At 36.8% G+C, this 22,881-nt stretch overlaps 1 protein-coding gene across 4 annotated transcripts in view; it reads left to right on the forward strand.

The window, feature by feature from the left end:
• Positions 1-22,310, forward strand: part of DIAPH2 (diaphanous related formin 2) — a 918,351-nt gene extending 896,041 nt beyond the window's left edge. For all 4 annotated transcript variants that reach the window (XM_077988110.1, XM_077988112.1, XM_077988113.1 and 1 more), the window contains one exon: positions 16,631-22,310. In XM_077988110.1, the coding sequence (XP_077844236.1) occupies positions 16,631-16,695 (65 nt within the window). In that variant the 3' untranslated portion in view covers positions 16,696-22,310. The remainder of the gene's footprint in view (positions 1-16,630) is intronic.
• Positions 22,311-22,881: the final 571 nt, after the last annotated feature.

The following is a 22,881-nucleotide window of genomic DNA, read 5'->3' on the forward strand; positions in this document are numbered from 1 at the left end:
CATATGCTGTATTTTCAATAGAATTTCACTCTACTTATTACTAAAGAATGAATTTATTTATATAGTATAAAATTTTTATACTTATAGAAATTGTATTTTTTCTAGATCATATAGTTTTTCGAATCCATAAGAAAGTCATATCTCCTATTTGACTGTCTTTCAAAAGGTAATTAAATAATCCTGACAGGGCATCTTTTAGAAACAATACATACAAATTCTGCCTTGGTCTTGAATTTTTGATATTTATGGTTATTATGTTTTGTGACAAATATTCAGAATAAGATAAAATAGGCCATCTCAGAATAAGATTATAATGTGGTTGGTCAGAAGAAAGTCTTCTAAGGAAGTATCTTTCACTTCAAGTCATTGTCTGTTTTTTCTGTGGTTAATACTGGAGCTCTCAGGGCTGCTAAATGTCATTTTCTGTACTACTTCACAATCTAACCATACATATTAACGTTTTCCTTCAACACCCCTAAGAACAGAAAGCCATCTCTAGAAGCAGCTTTAAAGATTCACAGTTAGATCCAGAGTAAAATAACGGATTGAAAAGATAGTTTGCAAACTATTTATCGTCCTGCACAAATATGTCTATATGGGAACAAATGACATATTTATATGTCTATAAATCCTTGTAAAAGTTTTATTCAGAGAAAGAATCAACATGTATTGACTACATGGCTATTTAATATTGAGAAAGCTAATAAAGAGGTAGAAGAGACTCATTCTCTGCCATCCCAGAACTGTCCTCTTAGAAAGGCAGTATCTGAAATGATAGTGAGCAGTATGAAATTGGCTGTAATTGAAAGCTGAATTGTGTGAAACAAGCTAAGTTTGTGCTATTGGAGTCGAGAAGAGAGAAAGATCAGTGAAGGCTAGAGGGATCGGGAAGGTGGGATTTGAGTTGGGCTTTGAAGGATGAGTAGTCTTGAATGGTGGGGAAGGAGAAGGCAGAGTGGGTACATAAGCACAAATCTGGAATATGTATAGATGTGTTTGTGGAACAGTTGTGAAGCCAACCTAACTAGATTCAAAGGGGAATAGTAGAGAATGGGAGAAAATCTGATTGGACAGAGTGGGATCTGTGTAAAAACCATTTTTAAAACCCAGAAAATATATACTCCACAAATCTCTCCTGTACTTTTTTAGCTGCCACAAATTTTTGGGCCAAATTTATTACACATATATTCTAATCTTCTGGAGCTACTTCCTTTAGTGTGGATCTGTTCACTTTTATCTTCACATGTCTTCTCTTGCAGTGAATTTTAATCTGAGTCCTCTGAAAGTTAACTTGTTACAATTTTTATTGTTGTTTTGTCTTTTCCTCACCACTTCAAATTAGGATTGAACCAGATTAGTCTTGTTTTAAATCCACTAGAGCCTTTTGAGCTGGGGAGTAAGGTCTCTTTGAGAAGGCTGTTTTCAAAGCTGGATTACAGATTGACTAGAAGGGAAGAAAGCCTGAGTATAGTGATTAGTCTACCCAATGCGTTGTTTCTCAAATTTTAGGTGTAGTAAAAGGAATCTGTGGATACATTTTAATGAGAACCTAATACTTTCGGGTCTCCAGTAATTGACTTAGGCTTACTTTTAATATATTGTTGCTTAAATATAAAAATAGGCACAAACTCTATATGCTGTAAGAATTTTAATAAAACAGATAAAACTAAAGGTAATGTTCACTTAATGTGCCTACTGATGCTAGATTTAATAGTAGAGCTTCAGATCCACTTGTACATTTTTTTGACCTTATCATTACGAATGCAGAGCATCCCTGTTGTATAAGTAGGCTGAACAAAATGGTACTAGTACCTTCAGTCAACATTTTGTGATAGAATTCACGACCATCAGACTCCATACCGAATGAAAATTTTGGTAGTGAGCAACTCTGAAATTCCAGTTTTAATAGGATGTCTGCTCCATAACCTTGTAAAGCTGTGTTGCTCACATGAAGAGAAGGCTAGGATTGGAATCTATGTAACATGGATATTTAATCCATTTACTGCTGCAATCAGGAAGCAAAAAATTATTCAGTACATATTTCCCACTCAATTTATAGCTAATGAACAATTGCAAGTTGGTCCCTAAAGATTACATCCTTATAGTACAACTGCTCACATCCTGAAGATGGTACTGACTGTTATGTCACAGTTCTCATATGTCCAGCTTGCCTAGACTGTTGTGTGAAAGAGCATTGCACCCTGTGATGACTCAACTCTCTGAAAAATTTTCTCTCTTCAAATTGTTGTGAAACCTTCATTAGTACAGTGCACAATGATGTTGCTTGGCTTTTATGTAATATAAAAGCAAATATATATATAAGCCTTTTTGTATATCAGTGATCAATACGCTAGTTACTTATAAGGTGATGATGCAGGATATCCTTATGTAAACACTTTTTACTGTACCATAAAATGAAAAAACACAAAACTGTAAATATACCCTGCTTTAAGAAATAATGCCCTAGTGAGCTCCACTGACTTTTTTTTTTTTTAATGAAATTGACTGCAACATTGGGAATTACATCTTGTAATTAATATATTTGTTACACTGGGCTCTTTTAGAACAGAAACTTACTCCTGACCCCTTAAGAAACAAAATGAATTTTACTTTCTTCTGTGTGTCTGTTCATTCTTTTCTATTTATCTTTAAACTGGCTTATTTCCCTCTTGAGTAGTGTCTTTCATCCCAGATCATGCCTATGTTACCTATGAATTGACTGCCCCTAAAGGAAACAGATGTCCACAATGGTCCCTTCATTGGCCACTGTTGACGGGGGAAAAGCCTATTTAGTACTGCTTTCCTAAACAACAACAACAAAAAAAACTATGAGGGTGATGGTTTCAGCTAGAAGTGGTGTTGGGTACATCAGGCACAATGACCTGAGGCAACTGTTTGCACTCTAAGAAAATATCACCCCTTTTAGGGTCATGGGAAATCCAAGTGTAAGTTATATTCATTGCCTCCACTTACTCCTCAACCTTCTGCAATCTGGCTTCTGCTCCCCTTATTTCAAACTGAAATTACTCTCATTAAGGTCTCTAATGACCTTCATATTTCTAAGTCTGATCGTTTGTCTTTATTTTACTGCATCTTTCTACAACATATATTATTGCTTATTCCATTTTTCAAAATATCTACTCCCCTGAATTCCATAACGTGTACTCTAATGGTTCTTTCTATGCCTCTCTGAATATTTACTGTTTTGTTTCATGGACTCTTCTTCCTATACTTATCTCTTAAATGTCACTGTTTCCCAGGATTTGATCATTAGCCCACTGCTCTTCTCACTGTATGTATATTCCTGAATAATGGCTTTCATTACCATCTACCATCTATTACCTAAATCTCTCTCACTCTTTCCAGGCCTCTCCCCTGAACCTTGGTCTTGTAATATTTGCAACAGCCTTCTGGGCAGGTTCACCCAGATGTTTCAAAGGCATCCAAATTGACAAATCCCAAACTGAACTCATCATCACCTGGAATGCACCTTTTTCTCCTATGTATTCTTAGATGATAGAACCACCATTCTCCCAAACATATAGGCTGGGAATTTTAGAGTGATCTTGGACTCCTTTTCTGTCCTCCATGTCCAATTAATCCCTAATTTTTGTCTTGTCCTTTTAAAGTTCACCTACTGCATGATCACCAAATTGAACTATCTTACCATTTCACTCCCTATTGCGTATCTGAAGTTTAAGAGCCTTAAAATGGCACAGAAGCCCAATCTGTGTTCTAACCATCATCCCCTGCTTTTAATCAATACTGATTTTGTTTGTCGTCTTAACACACACATTTTTTCCCTCATATTTTCTCTTCCTTTCCTCACAGCATCTCCTTTTCCTGGAATATACTTTTCTTCCAGGATAATTCATCCATATCCTTTTTAAGAATCTACGACAATATTGCCTTCTCTAGAAACTCTTCCCAAAGATGCTTCCCCTAAGGCTTGGCTGAGTATTTAATTTCTGTACTCCTGAACAGTATACCCCTCATCATAGCACTCACTATAACTCTCTTCTTATTATCTTTGTTTGCTAACCCCATTTGAGAGAGAACACCATGAGGCAAAGTACTGAGACAATTCATTTTGGTATCAGGGGATCCAATATAATCTAAGTTCTCAAACTGACTCGCTGAGAATTATATAGAAGAGTACAGAGAGAGCCTTAATACATTTCCATTAGACTAATTTTTAAACCAAAAGGCCACAATCACTGATCACTGCATAGTACCTGCCTTGAAAGACTGGCTCATTTATCTCTGTATCCCTCTAGCACTGTGCCAGGCACATAGTCAATGTTCAAGAAAAGATGGTTGAAATAAATTGCAGGCCAGTTTTTGGACAGAGGGAAATATGCCTGACATTGGAACAGACTCTGCTTATGACAGCAAGGCTCCTCCTCTTTCGAGTGCATAAGTCTACTCAGAACACTGAATTAAATTTCAGCAGGTTGCCTGGTAAATCTGCTGTCCTAGAAAAAAAAAAAAAATGAGTGACCGGTTTTACTAGATGCATCATTCAAGCCAGGCTGGAATCTCTAGAAATAATCTCTTTCTACCCTAAGGAACAAATCTGTCCAGACAACTGGAATCCTAAAGCAGCGAAGTAATAGAAAGCAGTCTGGCAACATTTCTATACCCACTGGATGACAATAAGAAAAATAAATAAATAGTTATGAAAGATTTTCATTGCTTCTCAAGGGCATAAAAAAATACCCTCGCCTATGATGACTTGTGAAATAGAGTTACAACCTTGATAAATTCTGACTTCTGGCTGATCTTTTTAAGTCTTTGTTTCAATAGGCTAATCCGAAAAATACTTCTATAAACATCTGTTTGCATCTAATCTCATTGCCCCAAAAGTGACTAAAAAATGTCATAGTACCATAATGAGGCTGTCTAGACTTTGAAAAGTGTCATATGATCATGATGTTAAAATCTTTAGAATTTGACTCTCACAATATTTAAAATGTTAAGCTTTTTCTCTCTATCAGGTGCCATTCTGGTCATTTTACATTATTGTCTCATTACTAAAGCCTTTGTAACTACCCTGTTAGGTAGGTCTTTAATATTATTTTTATGTTCACAAGGGGAAATTAAAATGAGAAAAACATAGCTCTTAAGTGGCAGAACAAAGATGTGAACCCATATGTATGACCATACACCGAGAACTTTGACCTGTCACGCTAAATTGTGACTATCCGTTGTAAGTAGAAACAGCTTTTTGCTTAAGGCTTGTTTATTGATTTGTGTGCATGCTCTTCACATCTATCAGAAGATTAATATGGGCCAGGTACTAGATTATCTCATTTAGTTCTGTTAATACTCTTCAGTGTAAGTACCATTATTATCCCCATCTTACGAATAAGGAAACTGGTGTTTAGAAAGGTTCATTTTGCAAATGCATAAATGCAAAGTGGGCCTAATTGGTTAGGAAACAAATGAGTCTAGTAGTCTACATTAATAAGTTCAAAGACTACACATAGCAGTTAGCTTTACTTTACTCCATCGTTATAAGTGGTAAGAAAGAATATATTGCTTAGTGCTGAGACTTCCCTTTCCACCCCACACTGCCTGCACTATGAAGGGAACATTAACCCGGAATTCATGCTTTACTAAAAATCAGTCAGTACCTTTTACCATCAAGGGACAGACTTTTTTTTTCTATTTTTATTTGTCATTCATAGATATCATGTTGCAAAGCAATTTTGAAGTCTCATGTGATTTTATCATTGAAGTAAAACTCTCTCCAGGTGATGTAATGACATACCTCCTATTTTTTTCTGGATTTTTACCCATCTGTTTGGAGAGAGTCAATCTTTTAGAGAGAATCACTTTTTAAGACTTTAACTTTTAGAATTTATAATCTAAGATACATGAAATACCTTTATAAATGATAACTGTGTGGACACAAATTTATTCATGTTCTAAAATTTGTAAGCTGTGACTTCCGCATCAGGGAACATTCCACGGCCCTTACTGAAACAGGGCAGAAAAGTGGCACCTCTTTTATATCCTTTTTTTCTTTCCATTATAGTGTAGTTAGTGATGGTATAATCAACAAGGAATTAGTTTAGTGAGTATTGGATCCTATGCTACTCTTTCTAAAACTTGAAAACAGTATGTACTTTGTAGCTAAAGACTGAGAATTTAACATCCTATCTAGATTTTGTTCTCTAGTTTGACAAATTAATCATGCTCAATGCCAAAAATTCAGATATTATAGAAATATATATATAAAAGAATCAGCTGGGGGCGGTGGCTCATGCCTGTAATCCTAGCACTTTGGGAGGCCGAGGTGGGCAGATCACCTGAGGTCAAGAGTTCAAGACCAACCTGGCCAACATGGTGAAACCCCGTCTCTACTAAAATACAAAAATTAGCTAGGCATGATGGGGGGGCGCCTGTAATCCCAGCTACTTGGAAGGCTGAGATGGAAGAATAGCTTGAACCCAGGAGACGGTAGTTGCAGTGAGCCAAGGTCACACCACTGCACTCCAGCCTGCATGGCTGAGCGAGACTCTGTCTCAAAAAAACAACAAAAAAAGAATCATTCCACCATTCATAGGTAGCCACTATTTTTATTGGTGTATATCTCTCTAAACTTTAAAAATTATAATGTTATAAATTATATTTTTTTCAAAAATAAGATTATGACATACTCTTATAACTTGCCTTTTTCACCTTATCATATGGACCTCTTTTTATCAAGTACCTGTAGATCTATGTAACAATTTAGATTGACTGCATAGTATCTCAATGTAGGTTCCCTGTTTTGTCTAATCCCATGATTGACATATTGGCTATTTATGATTTTCATTAGTATAAACAATGCTGCAAAAAACATCAGTGTATGATGATCTAGATTTATACATTTATCCGATAATGTGAGGACTGACTTTGTTCCAATAGATGTAAATGTCAGGAATGATTCTTTGAGACGTCTTATATGAGAAGCAAGTTGCTAGGTTAGTAGCCATTTTTATTCATGTACAGGCTCAGCCTGGCATTCAGGTTGTGCATGGATTACATTAGACACTAGAATTACAAAGGAACTTGTGCCAATTATGAATATGGAATCGAGAAGCTGTGTTTTAACTGTGTCCTAATTGTTCATATTTAAAACAACTGCTGACTGGTTCCTACCTTAAGGGACAATTTATATTTTAAAACAATGTCACCGACAGTTGTTAAAGTGTGTGTGATATTAACCATACAGGTTGCCTTTGTTCATACAACTGGTTAAGTAATTAAGCACGGCTAGCATGGGGAACACTGCTAATGGGAAGCACCTGTTTATAGACTCTTGCATTGTAAGCTGTAGGTTAAGTATCTTTTTCTCCTCAGAATCATAGGCAATGGTATATTTCTGTGATCTGGTTCTTTGGGAAATGGAGACGTCATGCAGGGTGAATGAAGGACTGCCATTTCTGCCTTACTGCTGAAACTAGCGAGCCTGCATATCAAGGGTACCTGGGCTTCCTTAAGCTAGAGAGTTGGACTGACTAAGCTAAAACTTCCATCATCAGCAAGAAGTACGTAGCCCAGACCCAAGAGATGGGTTGCACATGTTAAAAACAAAAAGAGTAGATATATGGTCTTAGAGTGATTCAGAAACAAAGGCAGGTGACAGGTAAGTGTATTCTAAGTCAGCATATCAGCAACAAAGTTCAGGCAGATCACAAACAACTGCTTCAGAAAATGACAGAGGATTGTCCATCATATGCTCAAAGTTAGAGAAATGGCTGATGCCTACTATTCTTAGTCATAGGCACATATGCCACACATGGAGTAGAAAGGCACAGAGATGACAGGCGGTAGTAATGAATTGACCTTGTAACCACCATGCCATTTAACAGCTAGTTTATTCTCCACCAACCCAAATGGCTGCTTGAGCTCTCACCCTGCCAAACACTCCTGGCCCAAGTTATTGCAGTCTGTGCCTTGATTGGCTTTTCTACTGTCACTCTTGATACTATCTAGGATATCTAGGCTTCAACAATAGAACCTTTTTGGAAGATTTCAGAGAGCCCATTTTTGCTCACTTTTTAAAGCAGAACTCCTGTTTTCTATGTAAACGCTTCAAGATTTAAAAAAAAATAGAATTAAAATTAAAATTACCTGTTTATTGAAACAGTTGTCACTCTGTCTTAGTTCTAATAACTACAAGTCCAGTCAGTATGTTTTATTTCATTATTTTCTTCCTTTTCTTAGAAAATAAAGGTTAAATATGTATAGGCATTCTGGTTCTCCCTTTATACATTCATTGCTTTTCATACCCTCCTTGCAAATAGGAAACATGTAGTCATTAAATAGCAATATTCGAGAATTAGAACTCCCTTTTTCTACTAATCAGAAATTAACAGCTATCTTTCTGTTTCTTCTTGTTGAAAAACCCCTATCTTTTAAGGCTTCACTGGGATGAAGTTTTCCCTGACTCCCAACTCCTGTACTCAAGGGATATGATTTTTCTCCACTCTGAACTTCCCTTGTACTTAAAATGCAATGATGCTACAAGGGACAATATAGTTAGTTTCATGTTCTAGTTGTTGGTACATTTATCCTTTCTACCCTAATAACGTATAAGGGTGCCTGTTCGGGTACCCTGCAGATAGCTTATGCAGTAACAATGTATGGATAGACAGAAGAAAGCCTTTCTTTTCCTTGTATTAATGTCAAAATACATTCCCTCTATGAAAGCAGCAGAGCTGAAGGTGAATTCAAGGATCAGTTTCTGATTCGTTGTAATGATTGGATGATTATTTAATCAACAGACAAGTTTCTAGAAACTGCTATGTGTAAGCCACTATCATAGACACCTGGAGCATCTCTGTTATAGTTTGTGTGGTTTCTGTTAGCTTGCTCTTCAATGTAAGTTTCACATATATAACTTCCTTGGAAGCTTTACTAACTATTGCCTAACTTTCTTCATGTATTTATTTGTCACCCTTGTCTATATTTTCTAGATATGCAGGCATCCTCATCAGACTTTGAACATCATAGAGAGAAAATCTGTCTTACAACCCAATTCCATTCTCTAGTAAAGAAGCAAACATAATGCATGGCTCATGTACAAAACCAAGGACATCTTAAAAAATCTATTCACTAGCTTTGACATTGAGTCCAAAGATAATCAATAGCAAGGTCTGTGGCAGTTGAAATACTGAACAATACACTGATGTAATTTTTTCTGAACCATTCTTTTCTAAGATTTCTTGAAATGCCCACGTTATCAATTATGTAAATGCCAGTCATTCAGAACCCCAAGAGGTTGGCTGTACATGTTATAAAAATATCATGTTTATGATAGATAAAAGTAAGGATTGCATATTTTCTACATTTGTAGTTTAATGTGGATATGTTTTTAATGCCTTGAAATAACATTATTGTACTATGTGATTTTACTTTTATCAGGTATTTCAATCTTCCTAAAGTTACTATAATTGAGTTTGTTTGATAATGTACCTTTATATTAGTACGAGACTTGATAGTTTGCAAAATATGAGGTTCATAATAGAGATAGAGAGTAGAGTTACTACCTGGCAGGGAGGATAAGAAGAAAGTGAAATATAGAAAAGTGATTTAATCTCACTACTGCAGTTTTGTAAAATATAATTTGTTTTTCCCCTAGCACAGCAGAGTTTCATGCTGATAACAAGCTACTGAATTAATAAATCCATTGCAACTATTGAGATTTTTCCTTTAATAGCATAACGAATGCTGAGCACTAAGAAAAGGAAAGGCGTTCTTTGTACAGAAGTTACCTCTAGCAGATCTACATCCCTATGCATGGGAAAAATACCAACATCATACCGTGAACAATATCAATGTGAAAGTAATCTGTGCATCTCAATTAGAATACTGTATTTTCTACACAAAAGCACTCTGTTTGGTGGAACACATTTGCTTATTTTCCAATTGGAAAGACATTTAGGGGTCTATTTTGTTATCATTACATGTGTTTAAGTCCAATTACAGTTAATGGGAGTCGTGTGTCTATAGTCACAGTAGCCTCTGAACTATTTCAACATTATTGCTTTCCATTACCATCCTCGTTAAAATAACTTTCATTTCTTCTACCAAACTGAACTACCACAGTAATCTAGGTTTCTGTTTTCTTTGCACGGATTTATTTGCATGTAATGAAGGATACAGATTACACAACATGACCTGTTTCTAGTTTGCACATTATAATGTCATTGAGATTAGAATAGGTCTAGAACTATTTAATTGTTAAGTGGAGGTAATCGATTGGCTTCTAGACAAGTACCCACTGGGTTTGTTTATCTAGCTGTGTTATTTTTAAGTTGTTTTGGGATTATAGCATGTAGAGTTCTAAAATGTGTCCTAAAAACTACATAGTTTAAATGAAAATGTAAGTAATGGAGGTTTAACTCCACCAGATATTAAAACATATCATGAGGCTGAAATAATGAAATCAGAAGCTATTGGCACAAAAATATGGAATTATCTCAATATCAGTGGAACAGAAACCCTAGTATAGCAATTTAATATATGATAAAGGAGTTACCATGAATCATTATAGAAATTTCATGATTATTCAACAAATAGTGCGAGGACAGCCCATCTCCTCTTTGTAAGAAAAAAAAAGAAACAAACTGGTGTGCAAACTTACATGACATCGTATAACAAAATGAATTACAGATCATTTAAATAGTTAAATATAAAATAAACAAGAGAAACCTTAAAGAGCAAGAACTCATATAGTTGAATGTCACATGTCTCGGGCTAGAGAAAAGGACTTTCTAAGCTTAAAAACAAAGAAACAAATCACAGTGTAAAAGATTGATAGATTTAGTTTCATAAAAACAACAACAAACAATGAAACCATATGTTCCTAAAAACCTACAACACAAAATAAATAACAATCAACAAGCAATCAACAAACTAAGGAAAATATTTCTAATAAATATTTCAATTGTTTAGTATCCCTAATATGTACCATTTAAAATAAAAACAAAAGCAGAAACCTAAGATCCCAATAGATAAATGGGCAAAAGACGCGATCAGTACAGAAAGGAAGACATATGAAAAGTTCCACCTAATTAGTATTTGAATAAATGCAAAAAGAATGAATCAGATGCAATTTTTTCACTTTTTATATTAGCACATTTTAAAAAGATTAATACCTAATGAAGAGATGAGATACACAAATTCATATATTGCCAATTGGATTTAAATTAATACAACTATTCTGGAATACATTTGGACTTACTTTTGCATACCCTGACAATGCCACTTCTACATATGGCATTTGTAAAGACGTAACTATCATGTTCCAGAATTTTACTGACATGGAACATTTCTACAATACAATATTAAATGAAAAGGTAGAACACCAAACTGCATATGTAGTTTGAGCTCAGTATATATATATATGTATATATATACACACACACACACACACACATACACACACACAAAAGACACTATTCTGGTCACAGTGAGGAGAAAGAATCTAGTCAACTAGTAGAGCAATTGGCTGTCCCCCACAAAGAGATTAGGCTCAAGCCTAATTTGGCTGCCACCTTGCAGTCATTTCTGGTGAGTAAGAAACTATATCCAAGTCAGGATTTCTAAAATCACAGAGAAAAGCATAAATAAAACCATTTTGGACACAAGGGGGAAAAAACTTAAGTCCATATGAGATGATTTCAGTATAACAGTCCAAAATAAATCATCTTTCTCTCATCAGTGCTTGGGATGCAAATAGCTACTCCATGGAAATTTTTGGAAGCAACATAAAAAAGTTTTCTTGGTTTCCTTAGTCTAAGCTGCAGTAGACCCAGACCTCCACTCGCTCTTTGCTAGAAACAATGCCTGACCACTGACGGTAAATCTACCACATCGTCACTTTCAAAGGGCTTTGGAGAAAGCAAAGCTCATTGTAAATTACAGAAGATTTCTTTTACTTTGTTTTCTAGCCTACTAATTGGCATTAAAATGGGATATTTTGTAACACTATGTATATAAGGGTCATAGACTTCATTTATGTTATCCTGCTGTGAGGGACTAGTAAATAATGTTAGGTCAACATTGGTATCTCTACATGCCTATGAAGCACCATAGGGAAAGAAACAGCCTTCCCCTAGGCCACAACAGATGGACACCTAACCTTGTGGGGAATGAATAATGGACATGGCCCTTTTATAACAGTTTTTTTCAATCCCAAGTTTACCTCCTCATGCCATATTCAAGATACAGCCTTGTGCTTTTGGCTCTCACTCACTGTGTTAGAGGATTGTTTGCACACTCCCAGGTTACATAACGCAGGCTTGAGTCCTCCAGTCTATCTCATGTCACATTGTGTTTAAGCTTTATCTGTACTGTGCTTATTCCCAGTTATTTCACTTGACAAAGTTTTCAGTAAGAAGGAAATTAATGATGTAGATTTAGGTGTGGATCTGAAACTTTGTGACATTCAGGTATTTTGTGGATGATGTGCTTTGTACATCGTTGCTGAATAAATGATTGCATGAATGAATTCTAAAGCAATACTATAATGGGTTTAGTCCATTTACTGCAGAACTCAGTTAGGAAGGTTTTGAGATGAATGCCAAATCAATTTATGCTTAGAAAAGGCATAAAGCTTCTTATATGACAGCAGGGAAAGCCTTGACATCCGTTTGAGCTGGTTAACCTGATATTCAGAAGCTGCAGAACCATGTTTAAGCTGGGCCATGGTTTTATAGTTTTTTTTGGTGAAAGATTTGAATATTACTTTTGTTTTGGCCATGCTTTCTCCATAAGATGCAAATTTTTTCTTTCTTTCTTTCTTTCTTTCTTTCTTTCTTTCTTTCTTTCTCTCTCTCTCTCTCTCTCTCTCTCTCTCCCTCCCTCCCTCCCTCCCTCCCTCCTTCCTTCCTTCCTTCCTCCTTTCCTTTCCTTTCGTTTCCCTTCCTTTCCCTTCCTTTCCCTTCCTTTCCCTTCCTCCCTTCCTTCCTTCCCCCCTTTTTCTTTTTTCTGAGATGGAGTTTCGCTCTTGTTGCCCAGACTGGCAATAGCGCAATCTCTGCTCACCACAACCTCTGCTTCCCCAGTTCAAGCAATTCTCCTGCCTCAGCCTCCCGAGTAGCTGGGATTATAGGCATGCGCCACCATGCCCGGCTAATTTTGTGTTTTAGTAGAGACCGGGTTTCTCCATGTTGGTCAGGCTGGTCTCAAACTCTCAACCTCAGGTGATCCGCCCACCTCAGCCACCCAAAGTGCTGGGATTACAGGCAGGAGCCACCGTGCCGGGCCCAGGATGCACATTTTTGTATAACTATGTTCCTGTCTTCAACCTTATGCTTTATCCAGGTCACTCTTCATAGTCAGAATCTATTCACCTTCACGTGGGGCACATTTCAAAGCCTTTGATGAACAAAAAGAATCTGTTAGCGTATGCATAGCCGACTCTGGTGGATTTGGAAGGTCCATTTTGGGATTGATTTCTCAGGCTTATTGCTGCATTAATCCTCATGTTTACAAACATTAGAATCCCTTAATGAATTCTTAGACCATAATGTGTTAGTCTATGAAGAAAAATGACTCAGATGAAGAATATGACAACTCATGTTACCCCATCCTCCAATCAAGTGTGTTTTTCTGTATTTCATTGCACAATGTCCCCAAGAAGTATACATACATAGACAGACCCTCCTCTTCCATTTTTCTCTCTTTGGTTTCCAAAAAGATAACAGGCAGATTGGAAGGGATGCCACTACTTGTTAACAAAGCCCCCCATATAATCTCAGGTAAATACATGTGTTGTCAACGATTGACTTTTTGAAGGAGAAGCCTGTATTTTTTTCGCCTAAACTATACTAGTATTAGGAGAATGAGACTAGTTAGAAAAGTGAATTGGATTCAGGCTGGGTCTCATGGAGCTCTCAGATCATATCACATGAGCACCCAGTTTCTCCACCTGTTTCCAAAGAGGACATACAACCATGTCCACTATCACCCAAATTAATGTATCACTTCTGGCAGCAATCATATCTAACGTTTGCCCTTTTCTCATAAATGTGATGCCAGCTATGAGTCCTGACCTTATGAGGGCCAGGCCATGGCTTTTTCCCCATTAGTTTTTAATACTATAAATATAAAAGTTGTATTTCAAACAATTGAGTGATATTCAATCTCTACTTAAAAGAAGACATGACTCCAAACATGGAAGTCATCATCATTAGATTGCTAGCCATTAGAATGTGAAGATAAGTGAAACCAAATTTACACACACAAAAACACGCAGAGTATAAGAGTGTGTGTGTACATATACACACACACACACACACATATATTTATAATTATATATGTGTGTGTGTATATGTTTGTTGGTTTTTTTAACTAAATTAGTTTTAACATACATACAGAGAGTTGGAAATAAAAGGTCCAGATCAGCCATTGCTGCTATTGTTTCTAATGATATTTTTTTCATAAAGGTTGTAGGTTGACATTATGAAAATGTAAGTGGCAACTTTTACAGAATTGCTTCTTATAATTATCTCATTAATATTGGGACACATTAGACATCCAGAGAGGTGTGGGAGGTAGAGGCAAAGAAGAAAAGGAGAAAGGAAAAAAGGGAGGGAGAAAATCTAGAATAATTATGTTTTGTGCATGTCAAAAGCTGCATTTAGGCCCTGACCTCAATGTTTATCCTGCCTTGCAAAAGCTTCCATGTCTTTTCGTCAGTTTGTTTTGACTTGAAACTTTGTTTTCTCATACCAGATGACACCAGTAAGTTGCACATTGATGTGAAGCCTTACATCCCATCATTTGTTGCTGCAAAGCTGGGTTTTTGGATGTGGTACTTGTCTTGGACCTAGTGGGTAGTGAGTGATGGTGTGGGGTGCCAGTAGCATTACTGAAGTGAAGTGTGGATGCCTGTTGACCTTAGTGTGTAGGACCACCAAGGCACAAGTCTTTTTTCAAGTCAGCATGATCCTCTGGGAATGCTACCATCATTCTCATGTCTGGTAGCTTTAACACCAAACACTTTCATGCTAGCAATGCAATGGGAACCATTATATTGTAATCTCATTTTTAAATGTTTTCTAAGAAGTAGAAAACCAATCTGTATGCAAACCAGTGACATCTAAGTAATAAGTCCTTTATTCAGGAATGTTATCTTCACATTTTTAGCTGAATTGTGATCTATATCTCAAACTAAATAATGGATTTTTTAATGGTATCTTCAAAAGGATACCCAAATAATCCATCACTCAGATATATCTCTGAGTAGAGAAAATGCCTTTCTTTCTTTCTCACCTCTCAGTGATATTATTGCATTATGAAGCACTCAGTAGGCTTTAAGTTTATGGCTGGTTGGCTCAGGACACTCATACTGTGGTGTTAATGAGGCTGGGGTCATGGAGGCCCGTTAGCTTTCCTCTGCCTGCTGACCACAGACTACCGGGAAATCAGTCAAGAGATGGTAGCACAGACAAGAAAGGCACCATGGCAAAACCTCAGCAGTTCTGAGTTTTTCCTAGCCATATAACAGGCAGGATGTGTTAGTTGGGTGTCATCATCTCAAGGAGGAAATGAGTAGCAGCTTGGGAGGCCCCAACCTTCACCTCCGAACAAAGCAGGTCTGACATTTAGGCATTAACTTTGCATTATAATCCCCCATCATACCATTGATTTGCTGTGTAACCTTCATCACTGAAGCACAGATAATAGGATAGAATGAAATGGGCTTACCTCCCGGGGATGTTGTGTGAATTAGCAAATTAACGAGTGTAAAGTGTTAGCATTTATGTAAGTGCTGGTGGTTGTCATTATTTCTAGGGACCTAGTCTCATTCTAAATAGAGAATCTAAGTATATTATGCTTTTGTCAGAAAGGGATTTTCACCCACATCAATTGCATTTAAGCGGAGCATAAAACAGAGGTGATAATAACATAGTAGTGATCATTGCAATGCAGAGCTGTAAACCTTTTCCCTATTAAAGCTAGAACTATTTTCAGCAACTTTCAGTGCTTTTAAACTTTGTTTTCCAAGTTTTGTTATCTCTATAATAATTATTCTTCCTGTGACGGGAGGTGGGAATGGGACCTAGAATAGGTCCTATTCATTATTCATTCCCATAATGACTATATATTGAATTTTTTTACATCATACAATCAAGCAAATTTCGTAGCTAGTGTGATTGACACATACTGCAATCATTGTAAAAAATAAAAACTCTTTTCTGCTCTGCCCATGCTGGTGTCCTCTAGAGGTAGCCAACATACAGATTGAAAACTCATGGGGAATTGAAGTGCTTTCCAACAAAAGGCGCTGTATATAGATCTTTTCAATTTAACATCTTTACCAAAGAATTTTGTTGTTGCCTGCTATTTCCAAGGGGACTGTGCTTGAGAGAATGCTTCCATTTCTTTTATCACTCTGACTTCGCTTACCAAGAAAAAGTCATTTATTGCTGATTGCAGAACTCTTGAACTCAGCCGGGCAGCTGCCGCATGAACTCCTCAGATCTGAGTTCCTTGTTACTTATTTACATATTCATTTGAAGTGATTTTTCAGGACTATTTGAAAACCTTTCTCAACCTAACATCATGTAATAGCAAAGATCTAAAGCTTACCATGCTTTTGGTTCTTTTTCACTTTGTCTTACAGATAACAGACGAGTACCTTTGGAAAGGTCACGCTCTCGCCACAATGGAGCTATCTCATCTAAGTGATTCCTGATGCCAAAGAATATGAAAATATTTAAGTAAACAAAATGATGCATTTTGAGAAGAACAAAGTGTGCACTCAGCGGCTGGAAAGGGAATAAGTGCATTTCTGCAAAGATCAAGATAAGCTGGATGAAGTAGTGTGCATTTGTAATACTATTGCAAGACTCCTCCCACAATTATTCTAATCTGAATACAGTTATCAGGATTGCAAAATGTGTTCCATTTTAGTGTAAAGATGTGTATCATTTGTAATTGTGTGTGACCTGACTGTGATGATGAAAGTGTAAGAAATTGAAGAGTTCTAAGGCTTTCAAAAACATTCAGTCTGTCAAAAATTTAAAATCTTAAATGTGTAAGTCACCCCCACCAAAAAACAAAAGAGAAGAAAAAGAATAGAAAGTATTATCCAGTGTCAGCTTCCAATTCCTGTTACATATATAATAGAAAAGGGCCAAGAAAAATATACATCTTGATTTGGAGAGGGGCTAATATTATGCACACTGTAAGAGAAGCCATTTTGGAAATTCATGAAAGTACTGCTCCACCCCAGTTGAGTTATTTAGAATCTTATCTCAAGTGAAAGCTGATGGATTCATCTGCTTTGGCTGAAATTAAACTTATCATTAGTCTAGCTAGCATTTCAGCATGATATTGCAAGCACTTCTCATTGCTAAAAATAAACCAAAGTTTAACCGAATCAGTTAGGGAAAGTGATTTAAACTTTATTTAAAGAGGTATTTTCTAATTATGCACAGATATCTACTTTATACAAATACTTTATATGGCTATTTTTGAGAAAACCCTCACATTTTAATGTTTATGCTAGGGATGAACCTGAAAATTCTATTACCTTTATTTAGATTTCAAAGACAAATATTGATTCCTATGCTCTGTGGTTTATTTCTTTTTTCTATTGCTTCTTTCTCCCTTGAGTCCCTTGAAGGCAGGGAATAGAATTCTAGAAAACCTGAGAGGAAAAAGAATTCTTTTTGCAGGAGGCAGCAGAAAACTGTCTAAAAGGTCAATTGTTTTATCTCCCTTTCTACTCTCTTTCCAATTTCACTTTGGTGGTCTGAAGAAGAAAAAAAATTTTATGTATGTATGTGTAAATATGTGTATATATTTATATCTCTTGCTACAATAATTCCAACTAAGTGAACTTCTCAATTATCATCTTACTTACTTACCTTATATTAACAAATTAAAATGATGCTGCCAAAACAAGTCTAGCAGGGAAAACAGGTTCTACATTTTTCTTAAATAGATTAGGGAGTAAAAGTTATACTTAACTTGTCTATTATTTTAAAATATACATTGAAATAATGTGGTATAACTTCTCTGGAGTGCAATTTTAAGTCTAATTCACGCAGATGATTGTGATTATTGTAAGAAATTTCTTACATGTATATTTCTTATAGAAAATACTGTTTCTACTCATTCAAAGCACATTGTAGATATTCAGAGAGAAGAACAAATGGCTGGCTTGGCAAATCCCCATCTGAGATAAAGTAAACAAGTGACCAGCAGCTTACAGATTCCTTTATATAGATGTATAGTGATTCAAACTGCTGCCTTTGCCTCCAGTGCATCCTTACTTAGGTATTATACTTTAAAAAGCTCTGAAGCTGCTACAATAGAGAAAGCAAAAAGGGTGACAGTATCTGAGATTTTACAGTTCTATCTGATCTGAAAACACACATACACAAACGCACACATGTGCACACACACATTTAAGGGACATATCAGTTACACTGTTTTTTAACAACAAAAGTTTAGGTTCTAATTTATGTAAATACGTAATATGTGTATTTTTGACTTTACAATGTCTTTTCTGAAATCTTCGTGGTATGGCTTTTTTAATTCTTTTGACAGCTTATCAGTCTGTAGGAGAGTGATTTTGAAAATGTTAACCCTGACTAAAATTTGGGAGCATATGCCTAGCTATATTATCAAGCTGGTCAAGGTAGAAATACTGATATGTATCACCTTTTCCAGACGCAAACTTGCCTTATTTTCTAGTTTGTGAACAAGAACGAATGAAGTACTATTATTGATAACTTATATATTTTTATTTAGAGCAAATCCCACTTGCTTTTCACAAACATTAAAAAACTTTTCAGGGTCTTTCATGAAGTTCCAATAATTGAGTTAAAAGGTTTGTTTCCCAGATTTATAATGGTCCTGCTCTAGCCATTTGCAGTTTTGTTTTAGATTGAAAAGTATCACTAAAATAACTATATAGTGACATTTTTAGTATGAAACCAAATTACACTAAGGTCTTTTGTTGGCCATATTACTGCCACATGTGAGAAGCACCATTTATGCAGATTTTCTTCAGAATATTTTTTTAAAGGTACAGAATTCTTAAAATATTAACTAATTGCATCCATCTCCTTTGGCTGCTGTAACCAATTACCAATATGATGGCTTAACACAACAGAAACTTATTTGCTTACATTTCTTGAGGGCAGCAAAGCCATGCTCCCTCCAGAGGCCCTAGAGGAGAATCTTTCCTTGCCACATCCACCTTCTGGTGGCTCTTGGCATTTTTTGGCTTATGGCCACATTTCTCTTTCTGCTGTGTCTTCACATCACCTTCCTCTGTGTACCTAATCTCCCTCTGCCTCTGTTTTATAAGGATCCTTATTATGACTTATAGAGACTACCCAGATGACTCCAGGATAATCTCCTCACCTCATGATTCTTAACTTAATTACATCTGCAAGGCCTCCTTTTCCAAATAAGATAACATTCACGGGTTTTGGGGATTAGGATGTGGCTATATCTTTTAGGAAGCCACTCTTAGCCCACCCAACTCTGCCCTCTGGCCCAAAATTTATGTCTGTCTCATGTGTAAAGGACATTCATCCCATCCTAACATTCCCAAAAGTCTCAACCCATTTTGGACTCAATCCTAAGTCCAAAATCTCATTCAAATATCATCGGTTCAAAGGTTCCAAAGCTTATTTACATAATCTAAATCAGGTATGAGTGAAACTCTGGTATGGTCTTTCCTGAGGCAAAATTCCTCTTCCTCTGAGAACCAGTGAAACAGAAAAGTTATCTGCTTTCAAATTACAATGGTGGGAACAGGCATAGGATAACGGTTACAGACATTTCTGTTTCAAAAAGGAGAGAATGGAAAGTGGAATGGAGTCTCCTGTCCCAATCATTTTCAAAATCTAGCCAGACAAATTTCTCTTCTTATATTTCAAGACCTGGCAGTAATCCTCTTTCTCAGGGCTCCACCCTTTGGGCCTGTAGCTCTTCTTTCTTGGACTATGGATTGGGCCTCTGCCTCTGTGCCTGTGGCTTGCATTTCTTCCTGTGTTCCCACACTTGGGCCTCTGCCTCTGTACCTGCAGTTCTGCTCTCAGGATGGTGCTTCCTTTATCTTGAAGGGTAGCACGTGTTTGCAGCTGAGTAGTTTTATCAATGGGTTTCCTACCTGTAGACTTTTGGCAGTCTCACAATCTTCTTTCATTTTATTCTGTCCCTGTCCCTTTTAGGCCCAGTTGGAAGTGTTTCTGCTGGTATAGCATTCTCAAAAACCTTGTGGGTCTTCCATGTATGTCACATTGATTCACACATTCAGAAAAGAGGGTCCTCACAGATTTTTCCTGAATAACCCCATCTCTATTCTTGGCTTCTGTTGAAACAGTCAAATAAATCCACAAGTTAATGCCTAACCTCTTCAGCACTAGCCAAAGGTTGTCAAGACACACCCTTGGGCTTATCTCCAGAGCACACTTTTCTAACAGTGAATCTCCTAATTTTAGCATCCTTTTTTTTGCAATCTGAATAGGCTCCGAATTTACCCAGTTATCAGGTACTGATTCCTTGTCCACTTATATGGTTCTTTTCTCTTAAAAAAAAGTTTTTTAAATTTATTAGAGATGACGTCTCACTCTGTCACCCAGGCTGCAGTGTAGTGGTGCAAACATAGCTCACTGTAACCTCAAACTCCCAGGCTCAAGCGATCCTCCTGCATCAGCCTTCCAAGTAGCTGGGTCTACAGGTGCATGCCACCATGCCTGGCTAATTTTTTGCATTTTTTGTAGATGCTTGATCTTGCTATGTTGCTCAGGCTGCTCTCGAACTCCTAGCCTCAAGCAATCCACCCATCTTGGCCTCCTAAAGTGCCAGATTACAGGTGTGAGCCCCCATGCCCAGCCTCTTTTGTCAATGTATCTCTTTTCTGTCTTATTTTACTATAAGCACTAAGAAGAAACTAAGCTATACCTCTAACACTAGACTTGAAAATTTCCTCAGCTAAACATCCAAGTTCATCATTTATTCTACTTTTCACACTACTGTACTAGACGATTTAGATAAACTTTTTGCCACTATATGACCAGGATTCCCTTTCTTCCATTTTCCAATAAAATCTTCATTTCTTTCTAAACCATCACTATAAATGCCTTTAACATTCACACTTCTACCAACTGTCTGGTTAAGGCAATCTAGCTTTTTCTATCACACCCACCACAATTCTTCTAGTCTCTACCCATTATCCAGTTACAAAGCCATTTTCACATTTTAAGACATTTGTTACAGAAGTACCCGATTTCCCAGTTCCACAATCTGTATTAGATTCCTGTGGCTGCTGTAACAAATTACCCTCAAGCCCAGTGGCTTAAAACAATAGAAATTTATTATCTTGTTGTTTTGGAGGCCAAAAGTCCAAAATTGAGGGGTTGGCAGGGCTGAACTTCTTCTGGAGACTCTAGGGGAAGCACTCTTCCCATGTCTTCCAGTTTCTTGTGGCTGCCATCATTCCTTGGTTTGTGACTGCATCTCCCTCTGCTCTGTCTTCACATCACTTCCCCTCTGTATATATAATCTACCTCTGCCTCTCTCTTAAAAAGACACTTATGATGGGATTTAGGGCCCATCCAGATAGATTACCCATGTTAATTTCCTTATTCCAAGATTCTTAATTACATCTGAAAGGACCTTTTTTCCAAATAAGGTACTATCACAGGTTCCAGGGATTAGGATATTGAATATATTTTTGGGGGGGCGGGGGCACCGTGCAGCTCACTACAGTACTCATTGCACATAAATGAATTTTTCACTTTTTAAGATGCATTCATGGTGCTCAAACCAAATCGAAGTTTGTCTCTAAAAGCTACTGTCTGCACAGGCTACTGCATGCTTTGTTGTTAAATGGATGGATAGGCTATTCTAAATTTTGGTTGATACTTTTGCCCCCATGGCCAATTGACTTGAGAAAAATAATCGATCCCAACTCTGTGCTCTGATGTACCTCTTCTGCCCCTTTTTTGACGCCTTTGACCAGATGCCTTCTATGGTTCACAATACAGGCACAAAACTACCTCTGATACAGAAGGGTTCTTTACAAGCTTATTTTAAATACCGTGAATCCCTTACCTGAAGGGAGAGGTGAAAGCAAAGACTGCTTTGAGTGGGTATTGAGGGAGATTGTGTCCATACCAAGCCACCCTGAAGAAGTATTTCACTTGCAGTAGAACTGTGGATTTGTACTCTCGTTTCACCTTGGAATAAACACCTATCTCTAAGCAGGACCAAGAATGACTTGCAATCTATATGTAATGGCTACTTACTTATTCAATAAAGTTAAGATATACATTAAATGTTGTACTGCCTATGATAATTAAGGTTAAACACAAGTGAAAAGGCATGAGCTCTGAGGAGTCAAGACAGGATATGAGAACATTCTAGGAGGAGAGGCCTCAACCAAAGAGAAGTGCAGGAGTGTTTTTGTATGGGTCTGGTCAGGTAGAGATCATGGGATCATATTAAAAACATACTTGTAGGAATCGTAAGGTTTTCTTTAGCACTGCTTGCTAGAGTAGTGGAGATACTGTGCAACTGAAAAGTTTAGAAACATCAGAAGGGTGATTTACATGCTCCAGAGAAACTATTTCAACAGAAAAGGTTTTGGTTTTGTTTTGTTTTGTTTTGGTATTGAGTATAGAATTAAGCAAGTGGGCTTCAAATGCTCAGAAGGGTAAAAATCTGGAATGAGTAATAAAAGGACTGTAGATTATTATTTTCTGGAGAGCCTTCAATAGAATATCTCATCATGGGTGGGGTGACTTGAAGATGAAGATCTGGACAATGTAATAACCAGGTCTATAAATAATACGATCTGAAACATTTGTTTCCAAGGCAAACCAAACACCATTGTTTCCCTTGGAATGG

This window comes from Macaca mulatta, chromosome X, assembly GCF_049350105.2.
Source record: "Macaca mulatta isolate MMU2019108-1 chromosome X, T2T-MMU8v2.0, whole genome shotgun sequence".
NCBI lineage: Eukaryota > Metazoa > Chordata > Mammalia > Primates > Cercopithecidae > Macaca > Macaca mulatta.